This window comes from Anabrus simplex, chromosome 6 (genome assembly GCF_040414725.1).
Source record: "Anabrus simplex isolate iqAnaSimp1 chromosome 6, ASM4041472v1, whole genome shotgun sequence".
Taxonomy (NCBI): Eukaryota; Metazoa; Arthropoda; class Insecta; order Orthoptera; family Tettigoniidae; genus Anabrus; species Anabrus simplex.
In genome coordinates, this window is record NC_090270.1 from 96,873,007 (window position 1) to 96,897,828 (window position 24,822).

The 24,822-nt window shown below is 36.6% G+C and overlaps 1 protein-coding gene across 2 annotated transcripts in view; it reads left to right on the forward strand.

Moving 5' to 3' along the window:
• The window catches only part of LOC136876111 (thioredoxin domain-containing protein 11), a 120,208-nt gene that overhangs the window by 62,192 nt on the left and 33,194 nt on the right, over positions 1-24,822 (forward strand). For both annotated transcript variants that reach the window (XM_067149781.2, XM_067149782.2), the window contains 3 exons: positions 2,090-2,456; positions 5,735-6,038; positions 17,792-18,031. In XM_067149781.2, coding sequence (XP_067005882.2) covers positions 2,090-2,456; positions 5,735-6,038; positions 17,792-18,031 — 911 coding nt within the window. The remainder of the gene's footprint in view (positions 1-2,089; positions 2,457-5,734; positions 6,039-17,791; positions 18,032-24,822) is intronic.

Here is a 24,822-nt window from a genome sequence, read left to right on the forward strand (position 1 = left end):
AATCTATAGTAAATTTATTACAAAGTATTTTGTATATTTTCAGTCTCTGAATAGCTCGTTAAAATTGTCAGAGTTTCTGAATCACGTTTTGAATTATCACTGGCCAGATATAAAATTACGAAGTAGTACATTTACATTTCCCTGGTCATATGAAAATGTTAAATTATCAGTCTGAAAACCTATACTACAAACAGTTTGGGGAGATTGTGATTCAGGAACAGAATTCATGTTTTCTTGCATTTCACTTTGTCTCCCTTTCCTCCTCTTGTACCTGACTGTCAGTTTCCTCTGTATTTCGTCCAAATTAGATCTTCCTGGTAACACATGCAAAGTAGGTTTATATTCAGGGCTCTCAGGGTCTCTGGTAGGTGTTCCATCAATGAAGTGTTGGCTGCAGATTCTGGAATTACTGGCAGGAACCCACGGTTTTCCATCAAGTGTTGAACGTTTTAAAGATGTTATCCATGCTTCCCTTCTGATCTTATGGGCAGCTGCAGCTGGAAAATGAGAACAAAACTCGTTCCTGGTGGGCTGTTTTCGTAGGTGTAATTACAACCGTACACGGAAGAGTTCACGTAACATTTACTGCATTTACTGGTACTATGAGTTTCGTTCATGCTTAGAGAATATGCTGAAGAATCCTAATCAAAACGTAGGCTACCTCAGTAAGCAATGTGAACAGTCAAAGACTTACAGCTAGTAAAATATAATAAAAAATAAAAATACTAACGCGATGGTGAAAGATGCTCCTACTGCTCCTACCAGTTACTTCAGATTAAGCCACCAGATGGCAGAACTCGCTATTGGCACGGTCCCTATAAATGATTGGATTTCATTACTTTTATATAACAGGCTATGACTTAAAATAAGTAAATATTGTTTTAATCTTTTTTTAACTTCCAATTTAATTATGTAGTTAACCCTTTATTGGTCGCTCATGGAGATATCCTCCGGGTCGATTTTGTTTTGCATTGAACAGTATTTCTCTCTTCACCAATTGACCTCCCCATCCTCATACCTTCCCCTTTGTTCATTTGAAGTTGTCTTGTCTTGGAATTAATCTAGACTATGCTTCCTTTGTGTGAGGGAGGTGTCATTCCTGCGATGACCATAATCCCCTGAACGTGTCCTCCATGCGCAACTAACAAGTATTAACATAGTATAAGTGCGTAATTTCTCTATGAAACTCTGATAAAAACTCTCAGTGACCAATATGGGCTATTTCTTCATATTGAATATTAATGTAATGCTACATTTAGCTGAATGCAATAATTACGATCACTAGAAATATTTATCCTCATTATATTGTAACTGTAACATGTTTCTTTTATCTACTTTATGCAGAAAAATTGATACTCGAGAGGAGTGATGCTGAGATTACTCCCTAGTGTTTTAGAACATACCGTACTAATTTATCACATGATGTGATTAACACAGATCATGACTAGCCTTACAAATTGAATTTCTTTAGTCCATTTAAGGGGCATAATACATTGCTTTTGTTTTGAAAAATTATGTAAAAGTAACCTGCAGGTACCTTAGGTGACACATTCTAATCACGTTGAAGGGCACTGCAAATAGTTAAATCCTAAAAAAGTATTAAATGATGAGAAAGATTCTTATTTTGAGCCCTGGAAATTACGTCCTTGCGGTTCTGGCAATGCAATTATTCTCATGCGACTACACAAAGGTTAAGGATTCTTATATTGTTGAGCTGAGTTTCCCACACGGTAGAAGCCCTGTACTTCTGTGCTGAAGTTGGCGGGTTCAATCCTAGTCCAGTCTAGTGGTATTCAAACGTTCTCAGATATGTCAGCCTCATGTCGGTAGATTTACTGGCATATAAAAGAACTCCTGCTCGACAAAATTCTGGAACTTTGGTATCGCCGGAAACCATAAAAGTTGTTAATGGGATGTAAAACTAGTGACATTTTTATTGGTTCATTTGTTGTAGGAAATGCAGCAGGAAAAGAGTTACTATTGCCTACATGTTGATTCACAGTAATCTTATCTATTTTAATATGAAGGTGTGAGACTCTATTTAATCATCATGTAAAAGATTGCATTTTGATATTCTTTTTATTTTCAGAAATGGAAAACAAACATAAAGAACTGGAAGAAAAGTGTTCTCTTCTAAAAGAACAGACGAAGTATAGTACCTCTCCACCTGTTCAGATTGTTCAAGCACGATGGATCAACGAGAGTAGTTGTCAAGTGATGAGGATTCGGCGAAAAGTGTGTACATCACTTGGATTTACAAGTGGAAATGTTGACAAAATCATGGAAGATATTACTGTTTCTAGAAATTCAGAATGTAAAGAACTCTTGTTGGCCACAAAGAATCAACCAAGTTGTTCGAACATAGGTGAAATTTTCCGATTTCATGATAGGTGTTGTGATTCTAATAGCAGAGTTCTATGCAATGAAAATCAGTCAGGTCAACAAAGTCTGCTAAGGTAAGTGTTATTGACAAAATCCACTAAGGTGTTACTCTTAGATGGTTGTGACTTTACAACAAATGATATATTTTGATATAGAGAGAACTATTACTAATTGAAGGGGTCGGGGCAAAAGAGTGCCAACCAACATTTTTGGCAAAACTGAGCTGTCGGTGCCATCTGTTGACGATTATGATAAGCTATCAGTAAATACTGGAAACTTGCATTTTTTTGCCCCCAACAGTTCTTAGAAACACTCGGAGCAAAACAGTGTCAAGCAACCAGGAGACCCAGATTATCATGCATTGTAGGAGGAAGCTTGTGTTATCGAGTGATTCTGAAGAATATCCCAGTGATACTAATGTAGACCCTGACTATCTTCCTCACATAGGATGTAAAATTTCCTCTGAAAGTGGAAGTGAGGTAACTGTTGCTTGGCATTATTTTGACCATAACAAAAGTTTTTGCCATTGTTGCTGGGGTTATGTAACTTAAGTCATTAGGTTATGTTTTAGGAACCGTTATAACACACTCTTGGATCTATAGCAAGTGGCTTTTTCAGTTCAGAGTTTACTCTGGTTAGTTTAAGGCCTTTGTTGACCAACATTCGCAAATATGCATTGTGTGGCTTGGCACTATATTGTTCGAATTTTAAATCTGTTGCTGTCAGTCATCATTTTTCTCAAGAAAGGGTTCATTGTCACTTGCGACCAGAGGTTTATACGAGTTAACAGAAAAACTAGTGCATAATTTTGCAGCACTCTTCTTAAAGTAATCGTTATCAGTTGCATAACAGAGGATACAACATGGGTATTTCTCTTACTAAGATGTGGTATTTTGCACTTTTTAAGATATCCTGGATCATTCAAGGTCACCATTACATTCACCTGAGAAAGGTCCGAATTCTAGGAAGAGAAAGAGACGTATTAAGAAGATACAGATGAATAAGAAGAGGCGAAACAAAGGAAGAGAATATGTAGCGTGTAAGACCAGAAAAGTTGTTCCAGGAGCAAAAGTTGGAGAGCTGTGTCGCTGTCCCCTGAAATGTTTTGAACTTGAAGAACAACAGATATTGTCAATATTTAATGGGTTTTGGGATCTCTCTGATTTTGATAAGCAAAATGCTTATTCATTTTGGATGCATTGAAGCTATTCCTGTAAAACGGAGAGCCAAGCTATAAACAAAATACCTTTGTCTACCGATTGAAAACCGATGATATAACCCGGCGAATCTGCAAGAAGTCATTTGTGATTATTCATGGTCAGCAGAACCACCGAGGAAGATTAAACAATATAATAAAAATAATAAAGTCTAAGGCAAGCACCCCTCCAGCAAAGAAAAGAGGAAAATATGACAACAGGCCTAATCGTGCTTCAGATGAAGCTGTAGCACTAGTTCACCAGCACATTAATAGGTTTCCGATGTATCAATCACATTACAGTCGAATGCAAAACCCCAGTAGAATGTACTTAGGAAGTAATATGAACATTAAACAAATGCATGACCTATACTTGAAAATTTCTGCTGAAAAAAAAAAACACCCCCAGCTGTGTCAGAGTATAAATACAGACGTATTTTCAGTGAAGAGTACAATATTGGGTTCAAACTCCCTCCCGCAGATACCTGTAAGACGTGCGACTCCCTACAAGTGAAAATAGATCATGGTACTGAAGAAGAGAAAAAATCTTCCAAAATTGAGGAAGAATTCAATCTATGGTCTGCAAATGCACTGCGAGCAAAGATGGCTGAATACTGTGAGTTAGCAAAAGAAAATTCTTCAGTTCATGTAATATCTGTCAATTTACAGCAGATCTTACAACATCTAAACTCGCCTGTTCTCTAGCATTTTATCTACGGAAATTGTGGACATACAATGTGGGAATTCATGACTGTGGTAAAGCGTTGGGGTGCATGTTTTTGTGGGATGAGGGTATTGCAGGAAGAGGCAGTGACGAAATAGGTAGTGCAATTCTGAAGTATCTGAGAACAAAAGCCGTCGATGCTAAAAAGCTTGTGATTTTTTCTGATAACTGCGGGGGCCAGAATAAAAACTGGAATATAATGGCACTCTGGTCTTATTTAATTCATACTAAACGATTGAATGAGATCAAACACTGGTTTTTAACATCTGGACACACATTCTTGCCATCAGATAGAGACTTTGCCAAAATTGAGAAGTACCAAAGAAATCAACCGCATGTGTACGACTCTGCCGACTGGAAACGTATCATTCAAGAATGTGTAAGAAAGAAGAAGTTTAGTGTAACAGACATGAAACAAGACGACTTTTTATGACTTTTGGGCACTAAAAGTTGGACTCCTGAACACCAGTAAAAAAACATGGTAAGTGGCATGGAATTTAAATTCACAGACGTAATTTGTTTCAAATTTGAAGCAAGTAATCCATGGTTTATTAAACTAAAAACAAGAGTGAATATGGATTTTGAAGACTGTAACGTGTGAAAAAGAGGCAACACCACAACGTTGAGCTTGAAACAAAAGTACACTACTGTGCAAAAAGTAAAGAAAAACAAACTACAAGATGTGTTGAAACTCCTGGACTATATCTCACCTGTCCATCACCAGTTTTATCTCAGCTTGATTCCTGACTCTGAAGACACTAATGAAGGTGAAGAAGTGTAGGAAAGGAGCAGCTGATCTGTTAGTTTTAATGTTATGCATGTGCAGTTATAAGTTCCTAAATTCCATATTTTGAAAAGAACAGCATAGTGAAAAGATACAAACAGACTTTTTTCCGTGACAGATTTATGTTGATTTAAATTTATTTTCAGTTGCCAGTTCCACCCCAATTTCCACTGCTACCAATGTAAATATTATTTTAACTGAAGATTGGTGTTAGTTTTTATTTCTGATTAAAATATTTGAAATATCAGACATTGTTTCATTATCATAAAATAATATTCCTAAGATAAGTGTCACTCCCATTGGGGCAATAAAGTGCCAAGCCACAGTAATCTGTGACATGGTATTAAAAGTATTGACTTTTGACCCTACAAATAGCAGCCCACAAGAAATTATGCCTGCAAATCACATACAGTGATACCTTTCCGTGAATGGTACGATTTCACGATTTGAACAAACTTTCTAACTGCTCTCTCTTAAAATTAAGAAAATGTTGCTTGGCACTCTTTTGCCCCGATCTCTTCAATTGTTTATAAATAAATCGTCCTCTTATAAAGAAACAGGAGATAATTATTATTATTATTATTATTATTATTATTATTATTATTATTATTATTATTATTATTATTATTATTATTATTATTATTTCCAGTTTGAAAACATCAATGCTGACTGGGAAAGGTGATGATAGATCAGCATCTGCTCTTACTGCTGCAGCACTGAAGGAGAACTGCCGAAGGCTACGTCGAGCTCAGTCTGTTCACAGTCCAGTATTTGCACGTTCAGACTATCATAATAGGGCACCTCCAACCTTTCGTGGCCTGGCATGTCGCACCAACAAGACTCTTTCCCTCTTAGCTATGGACTCCCTTCAATTCCACCAGTTTGCTGAAGGTCTTGGCATTGATATTTTGGCTCGGAACGACAAAACTGGAGCAATTATCTTCAATGCTGGTGTAAGTATAAAAATAAATCCCATTATTTTACGTGACACGTTGCGCGGAAAGGGACCTAAAGTTGGAATTTTTGAGACTTTTGTGGTTCTAAAATTGGCATAATATACATACTGAGTACTTTAAGAAAGTGTTCATGCTTCTACGTGCAATACTTAAGAAGATATTATTGACTGTTGCTATTAAGAAAACTGTATTTTGAGAAAAACTCAATTATAGCTTTCACTCGGGCTGAGAGACTCAGAAGGTTGAGACGCTGGCCTTCTGACCCTAACTTGGCAGGTTCAATCATGACTCAGTCCGGTGGTATTGGAAGATGCTCAAATACGTCAGCCTCATGTCGGTAGATTTACTGGCACTTAAAAGAACTCTTGCAGGACAAAATTCTGGCACCTCGGCATCTCCGAAAACCAAGAAAGTAGTTAGTGGGACGTAAAGCCAATAACATTATTATTACAGCTTTCACTAATTTTCTTACCAGTTGTGCAAAATTTTCACAACATCAAGTGGCGAAGACTTGAACTGCTGTGTAACTTAGTTTGTTAAGAAGACACACAGGTAGCACAAGAAGTCAAAACATAGAAATGCAATTTTTACACCGCAGGTACTTATGTTGAACTCTGCTGTAAAATTTCCATTGCCGACTTCGGGTCCCTTTCCGCGCAATGGGTCACATTTTCTTTCTAACTTACTGAAATAATATATTCTTTTTTTTATAACACTGTTCTTCCTCTTTCTCTTTCATGAATTAGGTTTTTCTCAGCCAGTTCTATTTGCAAAACCCTCCAGGATCGTATGATTGGCATGTGGACTGACTGAAAAACGTAGTTGGCTAGGCAGTCATCTGTGTTACTCAAGGTTGCAGTTCAATTAGTTTTATTAAGTGACCTGTCAGCAGATTTACTGGCATATGAAGGAACCCCTTTTATGGGCAAAGTTTAGGCACTCCAGCACCTCATAGAACTGTTGTAGTTGAAGAGTTATTGATCTGTTTAGTTGTTATTGATTGGCATATGACAATATCACTCCTGCCAGTATGAAAGGAAGTTTACTTTAGTGTGATTTTGAGCATGTCTAACACAGTCATACAGAGTGATTAATATAAAACAGTTGGCTTTTAATACCATCTCATTTCTATTTGGTGATAGCTACAAACATGCGATAAGTTTCTAAATTGCTTACCCTTACAGTAGAAAATGACCTCTTTCTGCCTGTAGACATACTCATGCCCTTCATTGGATGTTTCAGGCAGTATACTACAGTGCCTCTCAGACATTATTGTTGATTTTGGTGATAAAAATTCTTCAAGTTGTCAATTGTTTATGGCAGTTTATGATAAACTCGATCTTAAAGGTAACCTCACAAGAAAAATCTGGTGACATAACGTCAGGTGATCTGGGAGGCCACATTGTCGATGAAATCATTTGGTCATCAAAGAAAATTTTGATCAGGGCGAGAGGCTCATTTGACGTAGGTACGTGGCTTGTTGAAATTTAACCTTGAGTCAGTTCATTGTCATTCAGCTGCTCAACAATCGGCAAAAAGGATTGGCTCCACTATTTAGCTTCCCTAAACTGTACCAAACTTGAATCTTCTCTGATTGAAGGGATTGTTGTGAGTATAGTGTGTGGGTTCAATAAGGGCCAAATGCATTTGAATTCTGCAATTCAGATATCCATAGAGGTGGAGTCGGGTGTCACCTATGAACCAGGTGAAGTTCAATATGTGACGTAGCCGTTCTGTGGAATTCTTGAACCACCTTCAATAATGAACTCATTTTTCACTTATCCTGTTCTTGCAACACATTGGGAGTGATAATTGGCTGTGGGAAAATGTGATGGGCAAACTGTTTGAAGGTGCAACACCAGTGTTTTCTAAAGTTCTTCACTATGGGCCTTTGAAATAATGCAGCAGGTTTAAAACATTAACATACAGTATTATAAAACAAAGTTCAGCCAAGTTAAAGGGAAATGGGTTTCAGACTGCGTTACTGTCTTTCCAGGTAGGTTTTGGACTCCGTTCAAGTGTGTTCTGGCACCACTGCATCTCTGCTTTCCACCGTAAATTGCCTCTGCAACACTCAAGTCTGTCCAGAAGGAAACTTGACATCCGTAAACTTTCAGTCCAATCCATTATTACACAGTTCCAGAATGCAATCTCTGAGCAGCTGGCATCCAATTCAACTATTACAAATGACTTGGAGCAAGAATGGTCAACAATTTGAAATGTTCTCCTTGAGTTAGCTAAGGAATCTATTGATTTCGTAGAAAAGAAGAGTCAAGAATGGTTTGGGGACAACAATGCAGAAATTATGAGCCTCATTGAAGTCAGATAGCAAACGCTTATATCCCTTTAGCAAGATTGATCCTCCAGCTTAAAGAAAGCCCATTTTCAAGAACTTAAACAGAAATGTTGAACTCAAATCAGGGAAATTAAGAACAGCTGGTGGCAACAGAAAGCTCAAGAACTTCAAAGATTGTCCAATGCCAGAGACCTGCAAAAATTCTATATAGGGATTAAAGAACTATGTGGACCAATTTGTTCTTCAATAGGTACTATGAAATCAGCCAACAATGCTACCATATTTACTGATATCAAGGACATCATGGAGCACTGGAAACAACATTTCTCCGCTCTTTTAAATCACAAATCTACCTCAGTTGAGGACATCCTCCGAACTGTACCACAACAGCCCCTGCATCTGTGGATGTGAATGGCAATGCCATCATACCAGGAATTCTATGAGGCTCTTAACAAACTGATACCCAGAAAGGCACCTGGACCTGACAACATTCCATTGGAGCTGATTCAAAGAAAATAGAGAGAAAGTATGTTTGTCCCTACCCAGCTGTAGCTCCTGCCTCATGGTCTGGTACCTTGAAGCGGTTGAGTCTTGCATGTCTCAGTGATCCCAAGAGTGATGCCAGCGGGAGCTTAGGCTCCTGGCAGGGTCACCCACACTAGTAAGGTAAAGGTCAAGGAATCTAAATGACAGACTGCAGCTACATTAGAATCTTTGGCAGTGTTATGGTAAAATCCTCATTGGCAGCTGCAGCAGAGAAGGAGATCTTCAGGTTGGCATAGTTAATGGAAGAGGTGCTCCTCTCTCTTGAGGGAAATAGAGAAACTACTGTTTACCGGGCGAGTTGGCCGTGCGCGTAGAGGCGCGCGGCTGTGAGCTTGCATCCGGGAGATAGTAGGTTCGAATCCCACTATCGGCAGCCCTGAAAATGGTTTTCCGTGGTTTCCCATTTTCACACCAGGCAAATGCTGGGGCTGTACCTTAATTAAGGCCACGGCCGATTCCTTCCAACTCCTAGGCCTTTCCTGTCCCATCGTCGCCATAAGACCTATCTGTGTCGGTGCGACGTAAAGCCCTTAGCAAAAAAAAAAAAAAAAGAAACTACTGTTTTGCAGAAACGAGGGACCCTCAAAGACTAAGGGATAAAGTCCTAACAGAAAATTAGCCTGCATTAAGCAGCCCCACTAAAAGCTTGGGTACCATGGCTTCATAACTTGAACACCTTAAATTCTGTAATTAAAGAAGCATTTACAAAGCATAGCCAAACTGATTCTAGGTTGACAACCTTTGGCTTGAAACATGAAACACAAACAGGATATTAGAAAGTGAGAATGTTAAAAGAAAGCAGTAGCCTTCATCAAGCAGTAGCCACAGTGCAGATTTACGGGCTGAATATTCTGGGAATTAGTGAATCCAGATGGAATAGTTTTGGAGAGATACAAGCTAAAGTAGAGTTTTCATTCAAATTTGTTATGATTGGAAGATGATGAACATAAAAATGGTGTAAGAATCTTGATGAATAAATTGGCAAAGATAAGTTTACTAGAATAGAACCCTGTTTCTATGACTATTATAACTGCAAGGTTCAAAACAAAAGTTAGGATGATCAAAATTGTATAATGTCTCAGCAGAATTTTCGGACACTGAAGAAAAGGTGGAATTTTATTCCAAATTGTTATTTGTACAAAATAAAAAGAATATCTGTATTTTAAAAGGAGGCCTGAATGCCAAAGTTGGATCATTAAATTAAGAATTGGAGCACTTTATGAGAAAACATAGGCTAGAAGAAATAAATGACAGAGCAAGTTGGTTACGCGGTTCAAAGCGTGTGGCTGTTAGATTGCATTTTTTAAATTTTTTTTTATTTTTTAGGTGTAAAAACCTAATTTCATCTTTAATCCACAAGTGATTTACTTTCCTCTTTGTTCTCGTTTCGTGATGCTGCAACCTACCCCTCTTTTGTACTGAATTCAAATGTTTAGGTATGACATTACCTTTAATACATGTCCTTAGAAAGTTCAGGTCTTTTGAAATACTAACAATTTTAACCTTCGTTCTTGCCTGGCTGGCATAATCACTATTAATAATCTTGACCATAATGGCCAGTATTGGGTCCGTATTGACTTAATCACAGTAAATAGTCAATACTATGTATTAAATTTTTTTTTAATATTTACTTTTCACATTTACATTATATCTTGTACATGTTTTGAGAATATGCATGTTCTCTTCTCAGCTAATTAGGTTAAAATTTGCATATTACAATAAGACATAATAAGACTTTAAGAAAGCTAAAACTATGACGAGTACAATATAACATATTAAAAATTGATGGATAGTAGCATGGAATTAAATTACATCTTGTCATTTCAATATAAACACAGTAGGATGATGTCTGTATGGTGCACTGAGCACTGTTGCGATATGACTGCACTGTGTCCTTGGTGATCCAATACTCTCTTATAAAATTCAAGTAGGATGAAATTAAAAATAATATAAAATGAAATAAAACCAAGTTGTCAAGCCAATACCCTCATTTAATAGGTGTTTATGCAGCCAGGTTGAAACTTTTATATGGTTTGTAAGAAGGAGAGGTAAAATAAAAACTATAAGTGCAATAGTGTAACATAAACAAAATGTGAATACAACATGTAAAAAATGATTAAAACTTACCAATTTTATAACACAAGTGGTGCACAAGGCTGTCATGCGACTGTCGAAGGGATATAAATAAGCAACTGAAGTTGTTCGATGACTGCTTGCGTAGTTGTAGTGGGAGGTGCGGCGGATGGAAGGAGGGGTGGAGAGTGCCGTCTGCGTGTTGTTACCGTCATGTTCTCCCCCTTATGTGCTATCCCTCGTTCTCTTTTGCCCTCTTTCTAGAATATTGGGTCACCAATTTAAACAACTGATTATCCTCTGCCATGTGTTCATTAAGGCTATTATCACTATCAAATTTTTGTAACTTGTAAATATCTAACTTCTCAAGGACATTCATTTGTTTACCTTTATTTAACGGGTGTAATAATACCATGTCACATTCAATGTTAGTGAAATGATGATTGTTTTCATACATATGTTCGCTCATGGCAGAGTATTTGGAATATCTTCTTGCATTCACATGCTCTTTATAACGTACCAACACACTTCTTTACAACTGTCCTACATCCTTTTTTTCGCAGTCTTGATATGACAGTTTATATACTCCCGACTTACTGAAAATACTATTGGTGTTTACGCCATTCGAATTGAATACAATTTTATTATTATTATTATTATTATTATTATTATTATCTGTTCTAAAGGATACGTGGATATTGTGTTTCCTAAAGAGTTTAGCCAAGCCGTATGATTGTTTATTAATTTAAGTGAATGTAGCAAAGTTCTTCTTTTCTTTCCTATCTACAAGTAAAGTGTTTGGTTAATTTCTGAACTTACTCTTTATTCTGTTGACATAGCTCTTAGGGTAATCATTTCTTCTGGCAATATCGTGGATGATGTTTATCTCTTTATTAAATTCATTTTTATCTAGTGGTATATTTACTGCCCTATCATGCTATAAAATGCTGTTTTCTTGTGTTCTCCCGGGTGGTTCGGGTCTTTCTTGATTATAACATTTGTAGGTATAGGCTTTCTGAACACCAGGGGGTGATCAAATATAAATGGGATTTTATTTTTTATTTAAATTCGTTCATTGAAAAACACAAGGCAATTACAATTTCTTTTTCCACATAGTTTCCTGCTTTGGAAATGCATTTGTCCCAGCGTATGGGCAGCTTTTTGATACCCTCATCATAAAAAGAACAGGGTCGTGTCACCAGCCAGTTGCGCACAAAGTCTTCCACACTCTCATCTTCAAATCGTTGCCCTTCTAGAACTTTTTTAAGCGGTCCGAACAAATGGAAATTGCAGGGCGATAAGTAGGGGCTGTAAGGAGGATGATCAAGTGTAGTCCACTGCATTTCCTGTAGCTTGGAGACAGTTAGAGCTGCAGTATGGAGCTGCACATTGTCATGGAGGAGGATGACCTATCGAATCAGTTGGTCTCGTCTTTTGCGGCGATATGCAACCTTCGCCTTGTTCAACAACTCGCAGTAGTAAGCAGCACTGATTTTGTGTCGCTGATGCACATCGATCATCGTCAGTAATGTCTGTAACCGCACGAATGTTTTCATCTGTAATGCTGGTCTGAAGACTGCGATTGTGTTGCTGATTTACTACACGTTCTCGTCCTTCCACTAACTTTTTATCCCATACAAACACTCGTGTCCCTGACAATATTTGATCACTGAACTGTGCGGTCAATCTCTGGATAATTTCCACCACTGTAACTCTTTCACGAGCAATAATTTCATAATTACGTGTTGCACAGTGGAGGGGTGCACCTGTTGCTCTGACATTGTGAGCGTTACTGACGAAACGGCGGGAAATATCTAACAGCACACTCTCTCCACTCCTAATGGTCCCACCTAAGCATAGAAGAAGCGCAGGGCCAGTCCTACCAACTGTTGATATTCAGGAACAAAAATCCTGTTTATATATGATCGACCTTCGTAAAATGGTAAAGAATAAATTTATACTTGAATTAAGAAACAGGTTTCAAATGTTGTTGTCTGGCCGGTTCATTGTAATGGAGTAGACCGTACACTCAGTGTCTCTGTGCCGAATGTTGGGCAGGGGTAATTAAGTCAGCTCCCCAAGGGAGCTAACAGCTTCGGGCAGATGAGCTGCTTTGGGTGAGGTGATTGTCCCCATGGTGGAGGAAATACGACTGAAATCCATTATGCAGTGTCTGTACTCCATGTCCGGAACAGTTGCAACAGGCATCTGCATTCCATGTCAGGGGTGGCCTACTACAATTCACCTTTCTGAATAACGTTCAGAATTATAATTTGAGGATTTATCCTCTTCTCAAGGTGACACCTTAGACAGTCGACCATGAAAGGTCTTTTGAAGAAGAATTCCACCGTCTGCAACCATAAATTGCAGAGAAGTTAGCATTCGGATTCGATGGACTGTCATTCAGAAGATTATGACTGATCGGAGTGTCTGAAAACCCCCACAGCCAACGCACACACAAAACCTACAAAAAATTAAACAAATCTCATTCGTCTCGACACATGATGTTAACTCCCTGGGTCAGACTGAAAAATGAAAGATCATCTCTGACAGCATGAATAAACACAAAATTTCAATGATGGCACTTCAAGAAATTAGGAACAGCGATCAAGACCGTATGGAATCACAAGGATACCACCTCTATAAATGAATCCCAGGAAAACAAGTCATGAAAAATTGCCCACAATTTGGTAGTAGATTTGTAATAAATCTCAAAATCATTGACTCGGTTATAGAATTTAAATCTCAATTCCCTAGACTTGCAGCCCTAACTCTGAAATCTGCAAATAAGACCTACACATTTATTAATGCACATGCTCCCACTAATTTAAAAAAAAAAATCGCACTAAAGGACAGAGAAGAATCTAAATTATTCCAGGATCTCCTGGATCAAACATTGATTAATATCTCTCCATCACACATTAAAATTCTCCTTGGCAATATCAGTGCACAACTGGGACAAGAAAAAAGATATCAAGATATTGGAAAATGGCCAGCACATAAACAAACTAACAAAAACAGTCAAAAATTGATTGAAGTTTGCAAAAACCACAACCTGCTCTCAAAATCAAGGTGCTTTAAAAGGAAACTCCACAAATTAAACACCTGGAAACATTATGATTTCAGAAAAGGCGAATGGCAGCTAGACTACATCTCCATGGATAAATTTTACCATCAAGAAATTCACACAATCAGAGTCCTAAGGGGAGAAAATTCAAACTCCTACATTAATAAGAAACACGGAGTAATACAAGAAAACAGCAGAAGGATCTATCAACACTAAATCACTAGAAGAATTGACCACCAAATTAAAACAGGTAGCAGAAGAGTCAGTTCCAATGAATCCCAAAAAATGAAATACGAATGGTGGAATGAAGAATGTGGACAGGCGATAGAGAGAAAACACAAAGCTTGGATAAACCGTCAAGCCCAAAACTCAGAAGAATCTAATTAAAAACTAATAAAACAAAGAAAGTCAACCCATAAAATCATCAAACAAAACATAAACATCTTAAAAACTCCTTAGAAAGGAAAGAAGAGAATTTCAATTAAAAACAATTGCAAGATTATTACAAAACTGTTGGCAGGTATCTTCAAAAATATGAATACCCGACATTAATGCTGAGGATGGTGCAGAATAATTGGCAACCAGCACTTGGACCTCACTTCATTGAAGGCAACCGAACAACTGTAAAATGATCTGCAAAAATATCCCGCTGGAAACTCAGACAAGAATGTGGTATCAGTATGATGGCTGTCCAGTGCACTCTGCAATCATCACTAGGCGAACCCAAGTTAAAGTATAAGATTTCCATCTATTCAGTACTAATCATCATAAAATATAGATTATTTAATCATCATCATATTTAAAAGTGTGCATGTTTTGGCTCAATTGAGCCATCATCAGCACTGGAAAGACATGAAATGGTTTTTATTTATTGAATAATACATCCCATATCAATGTATGTATGTTTAGTCCTCAGCCCGAAGGCTGGTTGGATCCTCAACAGTTCTACCATCAGCTGTCATACATGGCGTAGGCATCACTGAAGAGGCGTACTAGGAAAATGAGGAGTGTAGTAGTTTCCTGTTGCTTTCCTCACTGAGCTAGAAGTTGCTATTACATATGTCTGCCAAGCCCACTGAAATGCATGTATCAACAGACCCTATGAGCAACATTTTCACACCATTCATAACAGGGACTGGCTGCATAAGGAATGATACTACTAGCATCGCTCACACCTGTCACTTTCATATTGTCAAAGCCAAGAATAAGACTGAGACAGATCAATGAAGGTAACAAAATTGCTCTAGCCTATACTAGAAGACATAGTGCACTGTAAACACTAGATCTCGCCAACAAAGGCATCCCATAACAATACGATATTGATATACTTAAAAATACAGTACCAGAACATGTATATTTGGTCTCTGGTGAGAACATAATGTAAAACACATGTTGAGTACAGCACAGATAAAATATCATGAAAATGACATTAAAATCTTGTACAAATTGTTGGCTTCATCCACCAACGTCTTTTTTTTCTTTTCCAAGAATAGATCTTGATGTGATATTGACGCTGCCTTATATGTACCGTAGTCAATACGGGATTGAAATGATGTCTAATGATTATTCTCCATAGTAGAGTCCGGGAGAGGAACCTGAAATATTTATGTAATAGGCCTGAGAATGAAAAATCTAGTTAAAGTATTGAAAATTATTCATTGTATATTGCTGAATGTGTTTCTGCTCAGCACTGACTGAAAACTTATTCTTACATTCTCTTACATGACGCTCCACCGGCCCGTGAGGTGAGTAGACATTCAATATGTATCACACATTCCATGGCATACGATTCATTTTTAACATATTAACTAGATTTTTCATTCTTAGACCTATTACATAAATATTTGAGAATCCTCTCCCAGACTTCCACTACTATGAAGAATAATTATTAGACATCATTTCAATCCCATATTGACTATGGTACATACAAGATAGCATCAATACCACATCAAAATCTATTCTTGAAAAAAAAAAAAATTGTTGGAGCCAACAATTTGTACAAGATTTTATTATCATTTTCATCATATTTTATCTCTGCTGTCCTGAACATATATTTTACATTAAGTTCTCACCACAGACCTAACAGGCGTGTTTTTTAAGTATATCAGTATCGTTCTTTTTGTTATGGGATGTTTTATTCAATAAGTAAAAACCATTTTATACAGCTCAGTTGAGCCGAAATTTGCACGCTTTTAAATATAAGATTAGAATGTGTAGTATTGAATAGGTGGAAATCTTATACTTCAACTTTTATAGGACAGTCAATTCTTCTTCTTCTTCTTCTTCTTCTTCTTAGCAATTATCCTGCTTAATTGCAGGGTCTGCTGTTCTGCACTTCTTTTTCCACTTGATGCGGTCTTGTCAATATGGAACTTGAAATATGAATTTCAATTCTTGCAACTAGACGAACCCTTCAATGGACATTTCATAGGACATAGTGGGCATGTACAGCCAATTAGACTTCTTGTTGTGGCATAGGTTAAAGGAAGAGGTTTAGCATGATGTGCCTACAACTGCTGAGGACATGAAACATCACAGAGGCAGCCTACGGGCGATTACAGCTGTGTGCAGAAAATAATGGGCAACACTTCGAACATTTAATTGTGTAGTTGAATGTGTGCAATTTTCTGACAAAGATACAGTACATGATTCTTACAAGAACAAAGTTAATAAAATGTTGGCCTGTGAATGTAATTCACTGTTTATGTTTATTTCTTAACAGACCATTCATACTACTAACTTACATCCTCACTGTTCTTCCTTCATCCCATTTTCTCTGGTAGCCACATGATTGAACTACTGAGGAGTGTATCTCAAGCATCAGCTTCTCATTACAATTACTCTGGATTGAGTTAATGTATTGCATTGTTACAAACAACATTATTAATATATTTTCCCATGCTTTTAATTGTGCTAAAGGTAATGGGGAGTTCACATTTAAAAATAATGAAGTTAATATTAAAAATTATACTTCTATACATTTTTTTCATTTATGTATCCACTAATTTCATGAGCCCCTCTCCTAAGTTCAGTCTTCAAAGGTTTTTCTTTTTTTTTTTTTCAAAATTCCCCTTTTTGTTTAAGAAATATTGCTGGTGGTAATCTTAGGTGACTCGCCTAGTATACATATTTTAATTTATATTAGTTTTCACGTTAGTAATAATACATCAATGTTGGCAGCTATGGGCTAAATGTACACAACAAATGTGGACGACAGTGGTGATGGTAGTGTTGATGGAAAGTGTAGAAATTATCTTAAAAGGAGATTTAAATTAATTAAATAAATAAATGAATAATAATAATAATAATAATAATAATAATAATACAACTAGATTATGTGCACCGATTCTATCACACATTTTATGAAAATTTAGATTCCCATGAACTGATTCTAATCAGGAAGATGAAGAGGAGTTGTGTGACATTCCAGATTTTGATTAGATCAGGCTTTTTTAAAATTTCATCGAGTTTCTGCTTATTAAACCTGAAGGAAAATTCATTATGACAAGTTTCTTCTGAATGTGTACATCAATTCAGTGTGTAATATACCAATTAAAATACCTGCAGTATGCTTTATTTCATTCCATTTACAAAACTCAATTTTTTATAATGAATGACCATCTGGAAGTAACAACATAGTGTTTAAAATGGAACGTACTAATGTTTTCAGTCTTTGGCTGTGACTATACATAAAAACATATACATATAGAACTTACCTGTGAAACATAAGAAGTATCCTTACTAATAACAGTTTTTTCTCTTCTATAGCTTGAGTCTGCATACATTCTGGAGAGAGATGTAAGCAAGGATTCCCTTATGAACTTCATCATGAACTTCACAGAGGGCACTTTGAATCGGTCTCTTAGATCCAGTGCCAACGAGTTACATTCTGCTCTTAACCAATACCCAGAGTTGAATATAAAAGACTGCAAGAATAATTCTTCAGTTGTATGTGTTCAAGAGCTGTCGTCGGATACCTTCATGCAATTTGTCATGGATCAGAACCACGTAAGAAAAATGTTGTGTTTAAATGTTAAATAAGTACTTGTTTTATCTGTATGTTGTAGATTAGTATGATCATATACTTTCTTGAAAAATAATTAAAATGATTGTTCAGTATGTTTAGAGTTGTTTGGGAGGAGGGTTGCTGAAAGTGACAGTTAATGTACGAGTATTAGACTATCTTCAGGAGGGACCTAGGTTCATTAAACATTTGCATGTGTGTTGAGGAGCTTCATATTTTTCCATCAATTAATTGTCGACCGTGGGCATTCTGAGATATGCTTTTATTTTGTGCTTTGTGCTACATAAAAGAGGCTAAGTTATCATTCAACCCCCGTTATCTTGATTGATTACCTGCTATGTGAGTGTGTGTGTGTATATATAGAACAAAGATTTGGTCCATTCAAAATAGGCAGAATAGTTTTATTTTTACACAGTTCTTGTAGAATACTGGGTGTGTAAGGTATTGGGGACACATGAGAGGCAATAGGTAAAACAACCATATCTGACAAATAACCAAACATATTCATGCATAACTTATTAAGCAGATGCAATGATGGTTCCAGTAAAGACTTTTCTTCTTCTTCTTCTTCTTCTTCTTCTTCTTCTTCATGAATTGAAGACCATTATTGCCTATCTCTCCACCACTCTTTTCCTGCTTCCATTATTTCTTCTATCTTTTCCTCCACTCTATACTCTCTCCTACGGTGTCCATCCACCTCATTCATTCATTTTTTCTGCATTTAGGGTTGTCACCCAGGGTGGCAGTTACCCTGTCAGTTGTTTAAGCTGGTCTTTTCTTAAATGATGTCCGGCTCCATGGCTAAAGGGTTAGCGTGCTGGCCTTTAGTCACAGGGGTCCCGGGTTTGATTCCCGACAGGGTCGGAAATTTTAACCACAATTGGTTAATTCCTCTAGCACAGGAACTGGATGTATATGTCATCTTCATCATCATTTCATCCTCATCACGACGCGCATTTCACCTACGGGCGTAAAATCAAAAGACCTGCACCTGGCAAGCCAAACGTCCTCAGACACTCCCGGCACTAAAAGCCATACACCATTTCATTTTTTAAATGATTTCAAAGAAGTCGGAAATTTATGATACATCTCCCTTGGTAAATTATTCCAATAACTAATTCCTCTTCTTATACATGAATATTTGCTCCAATTTATCCTCTTGAATTCCAACTTTATCTTCACATTATGATCTTTCCTACTCTGTCATTCCACATTATCTCTCCGCTGACAGCTCGGAACATCCTGCTTCTTACATTATGAATCTCGCTTTTTTGTCTGTGGTGAAATTATGCTGAAGATCCACCTTTTCACCACAGCAAATAATCCTTTGATTATTTTATTTCTATAATCTCATAATTTTTCCGGGACATGTATCATCCTTATGTGGACATCATCATCCGCATTCCCTTATTAAAATTAACATAAAGAATAGATCTTAAAACACTATACAATTAACAAACACTTGGATTAAAAACATATTTAAATAAAATATGAAAAGTCTTATGAATTGATATTTTTCTTTTAAATTAACTTGTTGCAAATAAAATTACACTTGTGAATGCTGCCATGTATTCTTCATACTAGTCTTGATCGTTAGAAGCTTGTGTAAAAACTGTTATAAAAATGTGGGAAATGGACAGTCTTATTTCCTGTGAAGCGAAGGGGATTTCTTGTGTTGTCGTTTGGCAGATATGGACCATGTATTTCTTGAAAGAAGTTAAGAAATACTGTGCACGATTGTATTGTCTGAAATCTGGAAGAAGGAGAAAAAGAAGTGTGAAAAAACGTAATGTGATAACAGTCAAATTGTTGTGTCATGGTTGGATTTTATGCATACTCGCCCCTTGCTTCCTTCCCACAACTGACTCACTCGCAGCTATCTGTTTTATTGACAGCTGTTCAATGTCTGGTGTTGTGTCTGTGCATGGTCGCGGGATCTGTTTGCGTAGTAGGGGGTAGAGGGATAATAGTGGGGATAGAAAAGGGTAGAGAAGAGGCACTCTGACTGTTAAAGGAGGGGAAGTTTCTGTTTTTCTTAGAAAAGTTTCTTTATTGATGCCTAACAGTGATAACAGGAAAGGGATTTTTTTTTTTTTTTTCATAGAGGGGGTACTTATTGTCTAAAACATCATTTAGATTATTGTTGTTGGTCGCGGGACCTGTTTGCATAGTAGTGGGGTGGAGGGATAATAGTGGGGATAGAAAGGGGTGGAGGAGAGGCGCTCTGACAGTTAAAGGAAGGGAAGTTTCTGTTTTTCTTAGAAAAATTTCCTTGTCGATGCCTAACAGTGCTAACAGGAAAGGGATTTGTTTTTCATAGAGGGGGTACTTATTGTCTAAAACATCATTTATATTATTGTTGTTGTTGTTATTATTATTATTATTATTATTATTATTATTATTGTTTTTATTATTATTATTATTATTATTATTATTATTATTATTATTATTATTATTATTATTATTATTATTATTATTATTATTATTATTATTATTATTATTCAGGAAATATCGTGAATCACAGAGGTGTAAGAAGCATGAGGGATGAATGGGTGGACAAGAAATTAGCTAGAGCATAATTTAACACAATAAATTTTGAAATTTTATTTTTTCCTTTTCTTTAAATTTAAAATTTGACAAATAGAAGATGTGAATAAACAATAACAAACTTATAATGAGCTCATCAGCTCCAACAACGGTGACTTGAAGTCCAGAAATCAGGTACAAAACTTCAGAGAATTACAAATGCTAATTTACACAGTAAAGAACTGGGTTGCTCTTGGCAGGTACAAAATTTTATAAGAGCTAGAAAGCTCTAGGAAAATACCCTTTATAGAAGTCTGCGCTCCAACTATGTCATAGTCCAGCCTCTCAGAGGCATCAGTTTCTAATTGCGCACTTCCAACCTGTCGGTTGCTCTTAATTAACAAATTTACACAAGGTAGCCTCAAGGTGGGCTTGTTTATTGCTCAACAGTTTATAACTTTCTGTCCCTTAAGGGAACTTCACACCACCCTCATTTCTACACACCACAATGAATTTACAGGGGCAAGAGAGCTAATACTAAATGGCCTTAATGTAAAAAGAAAAGGTTGGTTGTAATCGGCCACAAACAAAATTCAAAGGAGGCGAAACACTTGCACTCCTAGAAAAACTTAAAAAACCTAAGTGGGCTTATGGCCCGATGATACAGAAGCTAAGACTATTCTACAGCGGGGTGACTAAATGAGAAACATTAAATACCAAAAGAGAGTTAAGAATTTAAAATATTTAGAAACTTTTGTCACCCCATACCAGGTTGAATGCAAATCAACAGAGGGTAATCACTCTTTGTTCCCTCACATTATGTATGTTCCAGTAGGGAATAGAATAGAGTCCTCAGACTGGCTGAAAATTCTACATTTAAACCACCAGATTTAGAGATTTACCTGAAATGAAAGAGGTTGAAACCTTCCTCTCAAGGTATCTGCAGGAGCGATCACGTGTTTATAAAAATTCTGGCATTACCTTGCTTTCTGGGCCTTCCGAACGCTGCCCGCAGCCTCCGCCTCCGTTAAAACACGCCGCACTCAATAAACGGGAGCAAGAAGAAGACAATATAACCCTAAAGTGTCCAGCTTTTATAGTATTTTTGAGGGGAAGATTCCAGAACTCTTTACTGATAGGCATTATTCCTGTACACACCCCCGATTATAATTGGCTAGAGAAAATATTTACAAAATTGTGATAGGTTGATTGATATTGGAGAAGGAACCAGCAGAAGTGTTGACAACTTTGATACATGAACAAAACAATCTTCAAATTCTAAGGTTAGCCAGTAGTAAAAATAAATTTTTCCTGAAAAATTAATTATCGTTGATCCCGCCAGAGGGAGCACTTAACCAATGATAGAAACATCTAACGGTAGGTAACCAAACTACTCAGTTCATGTTAGATTACATAGATGGCCTTATAGAAGGCGTGCAGTTAAACTGGCCGGAGAAGGTGTACCCCTATTATTATTATTATTATTATTATTATTATTATTATTATTATTATTATTATTATTATTATTATTATTATTATTAAAAATTGATCTAGAAAAATAAAAAAATAATAAATTCTGTTGTGTTCATGAGACTACCTTTGTTGATTCTTTTTAATATTCTTAAATCCTGCTCTATGGATGTATATGAGTGCCCTACTTCCTCCACAGGGGTATTCATTGCAGAAGACTTATTCATTCATTCATTCATTCATTCATTCATTCATTCATTCATTCATTCATTTAGCTTCCATAGACTGTACAATTACATATTTTGAAATATGCCAACAGTATAGGAGTTGTTGAGTGATTTCAAAATCAAATCAAAAAAATCAAAATCTCTTAATTTGCAAATGAGGTGTCTACCTCGGTGGCAAATGGTACACTAAAATACATTATTGTCAAGCACTAAATTTTAAATTAACAGGAGACGAAGAAAATTTTCCTAGAATACAATATTATACAATTTACACTAATAATTTTTTTCTATTAAACACACACATCATCCTTAATAAATTTATATTGTTTACAAAATTCTACTTATAATATCTTACAAACATAGTCAACTCATATACAGTACGGTATGTGAAATTACTTCTAATAATACTATACAACTGGTATAAGATTAAAATTAACATTGAATTTATTTACATATTTATATTTTACCCATTTTGGAACCTAAGTAGCATAACGACCTGCTGCGTCTTAACCAGAGCCCCTTTTGCCACCACTTTTCAGAGTTCCTGATGGGCCTTCACAGCTACCGTAGCGGTCCCAGGGCCCTCGAAGTCCCCACTGTACTTCACCCCTACAGGCAGTTCCCTACTTGGGCTGTCCAAACTCCTTAGACCAGGGGATGGAATTAATTTAATCACACACATTTATTATTTACAATATCCTGCACTGGTCGAATGCCCTCTAACATTTAATTTATTATCTCTGTTGTTGTTTATTCTCTTCTTGAATATCTGTACAGATTTTGGAAATGGATCAAACACTACCCCTGGTAAACTGTTCCACTCCTTCACGCCCTTCCCAATGAAAGAAAATTTACCCCAATCGCTTCTGCTAAAATTCCTTCTAATTTTGTACTTGTGGTCAGTTCTACCAATATAATTATTTTCCAACCGAAGCGTCTCACGGATATCTCCCCATGCTTCTTCTCCTGTATAGGCTCTATATAATCCTATAAGTCTACTTTTCTCCCTTATCTTACTTAAAGTTTCCCACCCAAGTTCCTTTAACATTTCTGATACACTACTCTTTCTCCTGAAATCCCCTGTTACAAACCTTGCTGCTTTCCTCTGCACACCATCTAGTTCTTTTATTAGGTATTCTTGGTGAGGATCCCAAACACTGTTTGCATATTCCAATAATGGACGAACCATACTTAAGTAACATTTTTCTTTTAATTCTTTGTTGCATCCTTTAAGTAGCCTCATTATGACATGTAACGATCTGTATGCTTTCCCAACAACGTCATCAACATGACCCTTCCAGTGCAAATTACTTTCAAATCTCATACCTAAGTATTTGCACTTGCCATCTTTTGGGATAACTACCTCATCCAAAGTATATTCAAATTCAGTTTTAAAGCTCCTGTTTGTAAAAGTTGTAACAGTTGATTTGGTTCCATTAATCTTCATATTATTTTCTTCAACCCATTCCTGGATACTGTCAAGGTCCCTTTGTAATTCTGAACAATCCTCAATATTATTTATTTCCCTATAAACAATTATGTCATCTGCATACAATCTTATTTTCGATGTTATATTGTTCCCTAAGTCATTTGCGTATATTAAGAAAAGTAACGGACCGATTATACTACCCTGTGCAATTCCCTTCCAGACTTTCTCTTCCTGTGATATATTATTTCCTACTTTGACTTTCTGAACCCTTGAATTTAGAAATGTTCTTATCCAACGTATAACCCTTACATCCAATCCTATTCCCTCCAATTTCTTTAATAATATTCCATGTTCCACTCTATCAAAGGCTTTGGAAAGATCTATGGCTATGCAATCTAACTGGCCTCCTGAATCTAACTGATCTGATATGTCCTGCTGAAATCCCACCAGTTGTGCCTCGCAAGAAAATTTCTTTCTAAATCCATACTGGCTCCTCATGAACCAATTTTTATCATCACATATCCCTCTGATGTACTTTGCTATTAAACTCTCCAGTATTTTACAAACTATACTGGTCAGGCTGATTGGTCTGTAGTTCTCTGGTTTCCTTTTATCACCCTTTCCTTTATAAATTGGTATTATTATAGATTCCTTCCATTCCTTGGTATCACACTATTATTTATGACATAGTCAAAGAGAAATTTTAAATAAGGCACTATATACTACCCCATTGTCTTTAATACCTCCCCAGTAATTTGATCACTTCCTGCTGCTTTTCCTTGCTGAAGCAGTTGGATTTCTCTGAAAATATCTTCATTTGTGAATGAGAAGCTTCTTGTTTCCCTCTGTGTCTCTCCCTCTCTCTCTTCTGTTACGGTTTCCAAGTCCTGACAATCTTCTACTGAATCTCGGAATTCCCTACTAAAGAGGTTTGCTTTCTCAGTATCTGTTAAATAGTGTTCACCCCCTTCTCCCACCATTGTAGGAATTTGGATTCCTTTTCCTTTTTGATTCCTAATATATGAATACAGCTTTTTCCATTTCCGTTTGTGGTCATTACCCTCTTGAAGAATGCCATTCATATAATTCTCTTTTGCTTTCTTTTTCACTCTATTCAGTTCCC